Source organism: Anomaloglossus baeobatrachus, chromosome 9 (assembly GCF_048569485.1).
Source record: "Anomaloglossus baeobatrachus isolate aAnoBae1 chromosome 9, aAnoBae1.hap1, whole genome shotgun sequence".
Taxonomy (NCBI): Eukaryota; Metazoa; Chordata; class Amphibia; order Anura; family Aromobatidae; genus Anomaloglossus; species Anomaloglossus baeobatrachus.
Genome location: NC_134361.1, coordinates 28,834,773 through 28,846,051, shown reverse-complemented (window position 1 = coordinate 28,846,051; position 11,279 = coordinate 28,834,773). Strand labels below are relative to the sequence as shown.

At 46.1% G+C, this 11,279-nt stretch overlaps 1 protein-coding gene across 1 annotated transcript; it reads right to left on the bottom strand.

Moving 5' to 3' along the window:
• Positions 1-1,250: 1,250 nt before the first annotated feature.
• Positions 1,251-10,236, bottom strand: LOC142250358 (lymphocyte antigen 6E-like). Its single transcript, XM_075322512.1, has 3 exons — positions 10,164-10,236; positions 4,144-4,248; positions 1,251-1,517 (listed from the first exon to the last, which is right to left on the bottom strand). Exons 1-3 carry the CDS (start codon positions 10,213-10,215, stop codon positions 1,315-1,317), a joined length of 360 nt encoding a protein of 119 aa, XP_075178627.1. The 5' UTR covers positions 10,216-10,236; the 3' UTR covers positions 1,251-1,314.
• Positions 10,237-11,279: the final 1,043 nt, after the last annotated feature.

Here is an 11,279-nt window from a genome sequence, read left to right as displayed (position 1 = left end):
AAGTGTGGAGGAAAAACAGGACTGAGAGGCAGGGGTTGACAGGAAGGAGTGAGAGTAGTGCTTGTGCCACAGCTGTGGGGAGAAAAGAGGGACATTGCCTGAGAAGAAAAGTCAGAGTATTGCTCAGTTGGTTCCCGACCCAGGAGAAGACATCACCCGGATGAGCCCAGCTGCCCTGTGATCCAAGAAAAGGAAAGCTGCTTTCGTTTGGTCCCAGAGAAGTGCGCACCAACGGACTTCGTACTCCGAGAGAGGACCGGTTCCCCGAATGGTACCGTGAGTTGTGCGCTCTGGCTAAGGTTTAGTGCAGGCTTCCATAGTTAGTGCAGTGTCCGTATGGTCCCATTAGTGGGGGCCAATTAGGTTACAATACAGAGTAGCGAAGTATAAGTATATATTATCTGCAGTTATTTGTACTGTTATTCATTTGTAGTTCGCTCCAGCTAAATAGCTCAAATTGCGTATTTTCTGCTGTTCTAAAATACTCCTCTCCCTGTTGCCGCACAGCTTTTATGTGTCATCTCCCTGTAATAAAATAATCTGTTTGGTCTGTGAACTCGTCTGGTACCGAAACGTAGGGGTACTTTGCACGCTGCGACATCGCTAGCCGATTGTAGTGATGCCGAGCGCGATAGTCCCCGCCCCCATCGCAGCTGCGATATCTTGTGATAGCTGCTGTAGTGAACATTATCGCTACGGCAGCTTCACACGCACTTACCTGTCCTGCGACGTCGCTCTGGCCGGCAACCCGCCTCCTTCCTAAGGGGGCGGGTCGTGCGGCGTCACAGCGACGTCACACGGCAGGTGGCCAATAGAAGCGGAGGGGCGGAGATGAGCGGGACGTAAACATCCCGCCCACCTCCTTCCTTCTGCATAGCCGGTGGACGCAGGTAAGGAGATGTTCCTCGCTCCTGCGGCTTCATACACAGCGATGTGTTCTGCTGCAGGAGCGAGGAACAACAGCGTATCTCCTATTGGTGCGACATTATGAAAATGTCCGACGCTACACAGATCACCGATTTACGACGCTTTTGCGATCGTTTATCGGCGCATCTAGGTTTTACACGTTGCAACGTCGTTACCGGCGCCGGATGTGCGTCACTTTCGATTTGACCCCAACGATATCGCAATAGCGATGTCGCAACGTGCAAAGTACCCCTTACTCTGCACCGCGGTGGTCCCTCAGTCATCGCTACATAAGCAATAAGACAAAAATACCAAAGAGAATTTGCTTTATTGGATAAGCATAGGTGATACAAATATAAATGGCAAATGTGCCCTCAGAAGGCATTGTGCTTTATACAAGATGGTAGGTCAGGTCATCCGACTGGAAGCGTAGAGAGACAGCAGCACCAGGAGGCCGGCAGTGATGAGGGACATCTTGTTGGTAATGGCAGAATTGCACATTTCCCAATCACAGCAGCTTAACTCATATGAAACGCCATCCGGTACTTTAGAAGGTTGCGCATCGCAATCTTTTGAACGAATACAACCTTTCTCTACAGATTCAAATTTACCTGCAAGAGAGAACAGACATTGTAGGACGCTGATTACGGGATTTATAGGAGATGTTTCATCCTGTTCTATCAGCATCGTGGTTGTGCCATGTTTTTCTGATACAGAGCTACAAATCTCCTGCAGAGATGCAAAAGTAAAGAGGTTGTGCGACTCCCAACTCTGTTGCTCATTGTTGGGGGCCATCCACTGGGACCACCACTGATCCTGAAATGTGGCTCCCATAGACGATGAATGGAGTGCTGACCTGTCTGCCCCGCCTCTGCGCCAGTTTAACACAATATTTCAGAGCCCCGTTCTCGAGACTTATGGTGGACCCTGTGTTCAGACCCCCAATAATCAGCAAGGATGAGACAAGCCAAGTTGCTCTGATTGCTGCTGTTTAAAGGGAACCTGTCACCAGATTTGGCGTCTATAAGCTGAGGCCACCACCAGTGGGTTCTTATATACAGCATTCCAGAATACTGTATATAAAAGCCCAGGCCACTCTGTATAATGTAAAAAACAGCTTTATAATACTCACCTACGGGGGTGGTCTGGTCCGGCGCCTCCTCTCTCCAGTCCGGTGCCTCCTCTCTGCGGTGATCCCCGTCTTCCTTCTTCTGAGGCCTGTGTGGATTACGCATCCTACATCATGCACACAGGCTGGCATTGAGGTCCTGCGCAGGCACATTTTGATCTGTTTTGCTCAGGGCAAATCAAAGTATTGTAGTGCGCCTGCGCAGATGATCTTTAACATTTCCTTGTGCCTGAGCATTACAATACTTTGATCTGTCCTCAGCAGGGCAGAGAGAAGTGCGCCTGCGCAGGACTGCAATGTTGGCTTGTGTGGATGATGTAGAAGCGCCATCCACACTGGGTAGAAGAAGGACGGAGATCGCAGCAGAGAGGAGGCACCAGACCAAAGAGCAGTGACACCCATCGGACCGGACCGCCCCCCTAGGTGAGTGTTATAAAAGTGTTTTTTACGTTCTACAGAGCGGCCTGCGCTCTTATATACAGCATGTTAGAACGCTGTATATAAGAGCCCACTGGTGGTGGCCGCAGATTATAGGCCCCAAATCTGGTGACCGGTTCCCTTTAATCATTTAGACACCTCTGTCAGCTAGTGTGGGTGTTCATTAGAGCAGCCGTCAAATACCATTGGGTTAACATGGCAGCTGGGGACTAAGGGGTACTTTGCACGCTGCGACATCGCTAGCCGATGCTAGCGATGTGCGGCGCGATAGCACCCGCCCTCGTCGCACATGCGATATGTGGTGATTGCTGCCGTAGCGAACACTATCGCTACGGCAGCTTCACACGCACTTACCTATTCGGCAACGTCGCGGTGACTGACGAACAATCCCTATTTCAAGGGGGGGTGCGTTCGGCGTCACCGCGACATCACCAAGCGGCCGGCCAATAGAAGCGGAGGGGCGGAGATGAGCGGGACATAACATCCCGCCCACCTCCTTCCTTCCGCATTGGCGGCGGGACGCAGGTAAGGAGACGTTTGTCGGTCCTGCGGCTTCACACACAGCGATGTGTGGCACCGCAGGAGCGAGAAACAACATCGAATCAGCAACAGGAGCGACATTATGGAAATGAACGACGTGACACAGATCAACGATTTTTAACTGTTTCACGCTCGTTTATCGTTGCTCCTAGGAGTTACACATTGCAATGTCGCTACTGGAGCCAGATATGCGTCACAACAACCATGACCCTGACGATATTTCAATAGCGATGTCGCAAAGTGTAAAGTACCCCTTACTGAAGGACCCTGCCACCGCCATCTTGCTGCTCCTATGAATCCCAACATATTAGATTAGTATTGCTCTATATAGTGAAATAACAAAGTATTGATGTATATAATACAGGTGATCAATGTATCACAGGTTCAAGTCTCCCAGGAGAACTAAAACCAAAAAAACCCATGAAAAATAATTAAAACGTTTAAAAAAATTTAAGCTCACCCTTTCTTCCCAAAACAAAAATATCAAGATGAAAATTTATATCCATGTTCAGTGTTTGCAGGGGATATAAAGTTCAATCTAGTCAAATATAAAAGTATTTCACCCAAACTGTAAATACAAAGAAAAAAAAATTGAAGTGCCCGAAATTCCATCTTTCTTGGAGTCCACCATAATGAAATAAAAGGCAACCGGGCCCTAAAGTAGTGACATGTCTGTGTTGATGATTGTCCCCCAATAAAAAGGACTTTTTCTCTAGAGCTCAGATGGACCAGTCATGTGAAAGCCATATGTAAATCGGGCTGGAAGTGCACTTGGGAGGTTGTCAGTGCACTAGGAAGAAGCCGTCCAAGAGCACTGAGATGACCCAGTGCATTTTCAGCCTTTTTTACACATGGCTTCTACACTAATTTCTCGTGACTGGCACATGGGGGCTCTAGAGAAAAATGTCCTTTTTCATTGGGGGACAATCATCTACAAAAACATACTACTTCTGCCTTATGTAAAAATGTAGTGACTGGTTCCCTTTACCTACATCTGCGATGGCTCATAGAGATTGGGGATCTAGAGAAGGAGACCCCTCATATGATTTCATAAGGGGCACATAGACAGGTTCATCCCTTTACATGTGTGGTGTGAAATATGATATGGGGCTCGTGTTACATGCACTCACCGACCGTATAAGACAATGACATGCAGACATTTCCGTCAGAACAGGTCTTTGTACACAGCTCGCTACATGTAGGATCCGAACATTGAAAGCACCTCAGGGAAGTAGCTGCAAAGAGAAAATAGTCTATATGAAATATCAAATTCATAAAATTTATCATGAGCAAAACCGAGGCTCAGTTTGGTGGAGGAGGAGGAGGATGCTCTGGGCCATTATCGGGGGTCGTCCTCAGCCCCATTGTTCTAATGAAAACAAATCTGTTGGGCATTCCAGTATTTGACTGGGTGCCCCTTGACTGCTGTGCCCCGTAATAAGGGGTTAATCCGGTCGTCCCATGTAATTTTTTCTGTCTCCTCCCTGTTTGATGCAGCCAATGATTCTGCTCTCCTCCTCCTGGCTGCCCCTATTTAATCCCATTCCCTGTCTCTTCCGGTCTCTCCCCACTTTGTGGGACCCGGAGGCAGCTGTCCCACCCTCCCTCCCTTTTTTCAGCGTTTATGGTTTTGGTGTGAAAGCTTACCTGTGCCGGGAGTCCGGCTATGAGACAATGATTTGTACTGTTGATGCTACATGTGCCGGGAGTCCGGCTTTGAGACAATGATCTTAACTGCTTCGGCTTTCCTGCGCCGGGAGTCCGGCTGCAACACAATGAGTTTTACTGGTTTTGCTTTTCATAATATTGCATTAAGTCACAGCAGCGGTCAATTCAACAACGTTGGTGGTTTTTTAGTACAAAAGCTACCCACGCCGGGAGTCCGGCTGCGACACAACGCTTTGTACTGGTTTACTGTGATTTATTTCAGTGGTTTTTAGTTTGGTAATTTTGGGCTGTGACCGACCACCATCCACTAAAACATGAGATTTGTTTTTAAGTCTCCAAATAAAGAGAGTTCTGATTTATATACCTGCGTCTGATTCTTCATTACATGGGACAATCAGTTATGGGTTTGTTGGGGTCTCAGCAATCTTAATTCTTCAGCACAAGACATTGTGGACAGTTGTGTTGTAGCTTCCATGTTTGTGGGAACAGTTTGGGGAAGACCCTTTTCTGTTCCCCATGACTGCGCCCAGTGCACAAGGTCCATACAGATATGGAGGGGGAATTGGTGGAAGAACATGACCGGCCGCACAGAGCCTGGACCTCAGCACCATCCAACACCAATAATGGAGATTCTGAGCCCGGACCTCAGCGCCATCCAACACCAATAATGGAGATTCTGAGCCCGGACCTCAGCGCCGTCCAACACCAATAATGGAGATTCTGAGCCCGGACCTCAGCGCCATCCAACACCAATAATGGAGATTCTGAGCCCAGACCTCAGCGCCGTCCAACACCAATAATGGAGATTCTGAGCCCGGACCTCAGCGCCATCCAACACCAATAATGGAGATTCTGAGCCCGGACCTCAGCGCTATTCAACACCAATAATGGAGATTCTGAGCCCGGACCTCAGCGCTAGTCAACACCAATAATGGAGATTCTGAGCCCGGACCTCAGCGCCATCCAACACCAATAATGGAGATTCTGAGCCCGGACCTCAGCGCCATTCAACACCAATAATGGAGATTCTGAGCCCGGACCTCAGCGCCATTCAACACCAATAATGGAGACTGTGAGCTTGGTCTTCCCCACAACATCAGTGTCACCTCACAAATGCTCTTCTGGTAGAAGGGGTAACATTTTCCACAGACGCTTCCAAAATCTTATAGAAATCCTTCCCAGAAGAGCGGAGTCTGTTATATCTGTAGAGGGGTCGACTCCATATTAATGTATATGGGTGTAGGATGGGGTCAGAGAAACTCCTGGAGGGGCACATACTTTTCTCCATATAGTGTATGTATAGGCAGGATATATATTTGACACAAGGTACCAGTAGTATATCCTCCCAGGTACATTTTTATGTAAGCTGTCATTTTTTCCAGTGTAAGTCTATGGAACCTTGTTCTGAGCCTCATTGGCTTGGGCTGGGAAAGCAGCACTCTACCTGGATGGTTTGAGTCGGCAAAGCTAAATATCTGGCAAGCCGTCCAGAAGAAGATTGGAGCAAGACAGATATATTTGTAGAGCATTTTTGTCTCACTGAGCACTTCGCGCTATAACCAGGCAGTGTCCATCCTCCTTTATAGAGCTGGATCCTTTGTGCCCAGACATGGAAGTTTTTAACCCAAATAGAAGCATTTAAGTTTGCGTCTCGACTCCCGATATATTCAGATCACCTTGTCATTGGTTATCGGACTCACATGCATTGGCCAATACCTAAGCTAAATATCTCTTTTTTCGAATATTCGTACAGCACTAATGCAATACCAGAGTTCACTTATTCATTTTTAGCATTCTAGAGTGCAGCTGTATGTATTTCACAGTGACTGAGTACAAAAAAAAAAACTATCCAGGGAACCTAACAAGAGGCTACAGGTGACATTACAACATTATTTGTAATGTTGGGGTAACAAGATGGCAGGTATCATCTCCATGTTGTCACACTTCATCATGCTTAATAGAGTAATGGCTGATTCCAGGCCTGCAACAAGCATCTGTGTAAAACCCCTTCACGTGTCCCTTGAAAAAACACATATTTCACATGGTCCGTTTTGTCCTTCTGTATGACACGTCCTGGAATAAAAGGCATGATACTGAAATGAATGGTTTATTATATGTAAAAGATGCGCAAAGATAGATAAAAGGATGGATAGATAGAATGAAAGATAGAATATAGAGAGATAGATAGATAGATAATAGATAGATAGATAGAGGAATGGATAGATAGATAGATAAATAGATAGATAGATAGAGGGATAGATAGATAGATAGATAGATAGATAGATAGATAGAGGAATGGATAGATGGATGGATAGATAGAGGGATAGATAGATAGATAGAGGGATAGATAGATAAATAGAGGGAAATTGGAAAGATAGATAGATAGAGGGATAGATAGATAGAGGGATAGATAGATAGAGGGATAGATAGATAGATAGAGGGATAGATAGATAGGTAGAGGGATAGATAGAGGGATAGATAGAGGGATAGATAGATAGATAGAGGGATAGATAGATAGATAGAGGGATAGATAGATAGAGGGATAGATAGAGGGATAGATAGATAGAGGGATAGATAGATAGAGGGATAGATAGATAGAGGGATAGATAGATAGATAGATAGATAGAGGGATAGATAGATAGGTAGAGGGATGGATAGATAGATAGAGGGATAGATAGATAGATAGAGGGATAGATAGATAGGTAGGTAGATAGAGGGATAGATAGATAGGTAGGTAGGTAGATAGAGGGATAGATAGATAGATAGATAGATAGATAGAGGGATAGATAGATAGAGGGATAGATAGATAGATAGAGGGATAGATAGAGGGATAGATAGATAGAGGGATAGATAGATAGATAGATAGATAGAGGGATAGATAGATAGATAGAGGGATAGATAGATAGAGGGATAGATAGATAGATAGATAGAGGGATAGATAGATAGATAGAGGGATAGATAGATAGATAGAGGGATAGATAGAGGGATAGATAGATAGATAGAGGGATAGATAGATAGGGTTGTGGGTACATACACACATAGACACACATGAAGTTATTTTTATGAGTATGTGTGTGATTCTTTCTCCGTATGTATGAACACAGACACCACAAGGACTGGTGACAGGGACATGAAAGAGGAATAAAAGAAATTTACACAAGCTGACAAATGGTGGTGACAGAGTTACTGCTCATATGATTCTTCTGTCCCCATACAGGCTGAGGTTATCAGCAGCACATCACCTGAACACGCCGGACAATGTGCTGCCGAGAACATTAATTATGTTGTCATAGAAACCAAATGACTAGAAAAATTGACATTAGATGTGTGGCCGGTACAGGGGTGTGAGGGGACGCTGAGGTGACGAGTTCCCTCAGTACCAGGCTCTTATCCATCAGTTTAGGCTGTGGCACATATGTAAATTAATAATTAAAAACAAAACCAGCCTGCGGTCACAATTTTTGATATCCAGACAGGTCTGCTCTGCCTTCGCTGGTTATCGACAATAGGGGACCTCATGCTTTTTAAAAGTACTTAATTTTTTTCATTCTCAACAGCGACCTGGGAGTCAGAGGTGTGTGCAGGCGTCTTCCCCATGTTGTTCACATTCCATTTACCGTAAACGCTGTTTCCATCAATTTCAGCAATTTGCCAGCCTCCCCCCCTCAGGGGAGTCTGCTGAAAAAAATCTTTATTTACCATAGGCTTCCATTATACTCGGTTCTCTACTACACTACTACACCATGACTTGTATACACAGCACAGTGCACACAGCAGTGTCACCTCCTCCTCACACTACTACACCATGACTTGTATACACAGCACAGTGCACACAGCAGTGTCATCTCCTCCTCACACTACTACACCATGACCTGTATACACAGCACAGTGCACACAGCAGTGTCATCTCCTCCTCACACTACTACACCATGACCTGTATACACAGCACAGTGCACACAGCAGTGTCATCTCCTCCTCACACTACTACACCATGACTTGTATACACAGCACAGTGCACACAGCAGTGTCATCTCCTCCTCACACTACTACACCATGACCTGTATACACAGCACAGTGCACACAGCAGTGTCACCTCCTCCTCACACTACTACACCATGACTTGTATACACAGCACAGTGCACACAGCAGTGTCATCTCCTCCTCACACTACTACACCATGACCTGTATACACAGCACAGTGCACACAGCAGTGTTATCTCCTCCTCACACTACTACACCATGACCTGTATACACAGCACAGTGCACACAGCAGTGTCACCTCCTCCTCACACTACTACACCATGACTTGTATACACAGCACAGTGCACACAGCAGTGTCATCTCCTCCTCACACTATTACACCATGACCTGTATACACAGCACAGTGCACACAGCAGTGTCATCTCCTCCTCACACTACTACACCATGACCTGTATACACAGCACAGTGCACACAGCAGTGTCATCTCCTCCTCACACTACTACACCATGACCTGTATACACAGCACAGTGCACACAGCAGTGTCATCTCCTCCTCACACTACTACACCATGACTTGTATACACAGCACAGTGCACACAGCAGTGTCATCTCCTCCTCACACTACTACACCATGACCTGTATACACAGCACAGTGCACACAGCAGTGTCACCTCCTCCTCACACTACTACACCATGACTTGTATACACAGCACAGTGCACACAGCAGTGTCATCTCCTCCTCACACTACTACACCATGACCTGTATACACAGCACAGTGCACACAGCAGTGTCACCTCCTCCTCACACTATTACACCATGACCTGTATACACAGCACAGTGCACACAGCAGTGTCATCTCCTCCTCACACTACTACACCATGACCTGTATACACAGCACAGTGCACACAGCAGTGTTATCTCCTCCTCACACTACTACACCATGACCTGTATACACAGCACAGTGCACACAGCAGTGTCACCTCCTCCTCACACTACTACACCATGACATGTATACGCAGCACAGTGCACACAGCAGTGTTATCTCCTCCTCACACTATTACACCATGACATGTATACACAGCACAGTGCACACAGCAGTGTCATCTCCTCCTCACACTACACCATGACATGTATACGCAGCACAGTGCACACAGCAGTGTTATCTCCTCCTCACACTATTACACCATGACATGTATACACAGCACAGTGCACACAGCAGTGTCACCTCCTCCTTACACTACACCATGACCTGTATACACAGCACAGTGCCCATAGCAGTGTCACCTCCTCCTCACACTACTACACCATGACCTGTATACGCAGCACAGTGCACACAGCAGTGTCATCTCCTCACACTACTACACCATGACCTGTATACACAGCACAGTGCACACAGCAGTGTCATCTCCTCCTCACACTACTACACCATGACCTGTATACACAGCACAGTGCACACAGCAGTGTCACCTCCTCCTCACACTACCACTAAGTTATGACTTACCCAGCTGGCTACCCAAAAGAAGGGTAAGCACGAGTGATATGACCGTATTCATCGCCTCCTTTGCTTTCTCTTCTATTCCTAAATTATGTTATCACCTCTTGTGTCTTTATATAAGGCAGACAGTTACTCTATAAAATGTAAGTTTATTGACATTTTAATTATCTTACTCCTAAGAAAAATCTGAAGTATGCGGAATTTAAAAAAATCTATGGTAAAATTAAGGAAGGTGTAGACTATTGTAGGCTTCATTCATCTATAAGCTAAGAGGAAATATAAACCCATTGACCGGTGTTCTGCAGTGAACTGTACGCAACGTGCGAACATAGACGGTCACGTACCAGAATGGGGATACCCTGAGCTGCAGTCCTTTTTCCGCTGGATAGATTGGGTTGTAGAAAAGGTCTAAAATTTTCCCTTAAACCATAAAAAGATGTGAGTGCGTTACCTGGTCACAGACCCCAGAATAATCAGAGATGACAGCCGGCAGGGCTGATAGAGCTGTAGGCTCCGGAACAGAAATGAAGGCTGACACCAGGAGGTCTATCGGGATGTAACAGGATAGAGCAGGGGTGGGCAATACATTTTTCAGAGGGGCCACATGAGACTGTGACTGTTTGAGGCCGGAACCAGTAGGCTGAAATGAATTCTGCTCAATATTAATATTAACATATTATATTATTTCATAATATTGAGCAGTATTAAGTATGCTGACATCCCCCTATATAAACTGAGCCCCTACAAAGGCCCCTACATGCAGTATGAGCACCCACAGTGCCCCTACAGTATGAGAACCATTATATACAGTATGAGCCCCCACACAGTCCCCCTATATACAGTATGAGCCCCCACACAGTCCCCCTATATACAGTATGAGCCCCCACACAGTCCCCCTATATACAGTATGAGCCCCCAGAGTCCCCCTACAGTATGAGAACCATTATATACATTATATACAGTATGAGCCCCCACACAGTCCCCCTATATACAGTATGAGCCCCCACACAGTCCCCCTATATACAGTATGAGCCCCCAGAGTCCCCCTACAGTATGAGAACCATTATATACATTATATACAGTATGAGCCCCCACACAGTCCCCCTATATACAGTATGAGCC

What these genes read in the sequence shown, in the direction of transcription:
- LOC142250358 (XM_075322512.1), bottom strand. Translation starts at nt 10,215, where the DNA reads ATGAATACGGTCATATCACTCGTGCTTACCCTTCTTTTGGGTAGCCAG. An exon ending in TCTTTTGGGTAGCCAGCTGG is followed by an intron (nt 4,249 to 10,163) that starts GTAAGTCATAAC and finishes TTCTCTTTGCAG; the next exon opens with CTACTTCCCTGAGGTGCTTT. An exon ending in GTCATTGTCTTATACGGTCG is followed by an intron (nt 1,518 to 4,143) that starts GTGAGTGCATGT and finishes TCTCTCTTGCAG; the next exon opens with GTAAATTTGAATCTGTAGAG.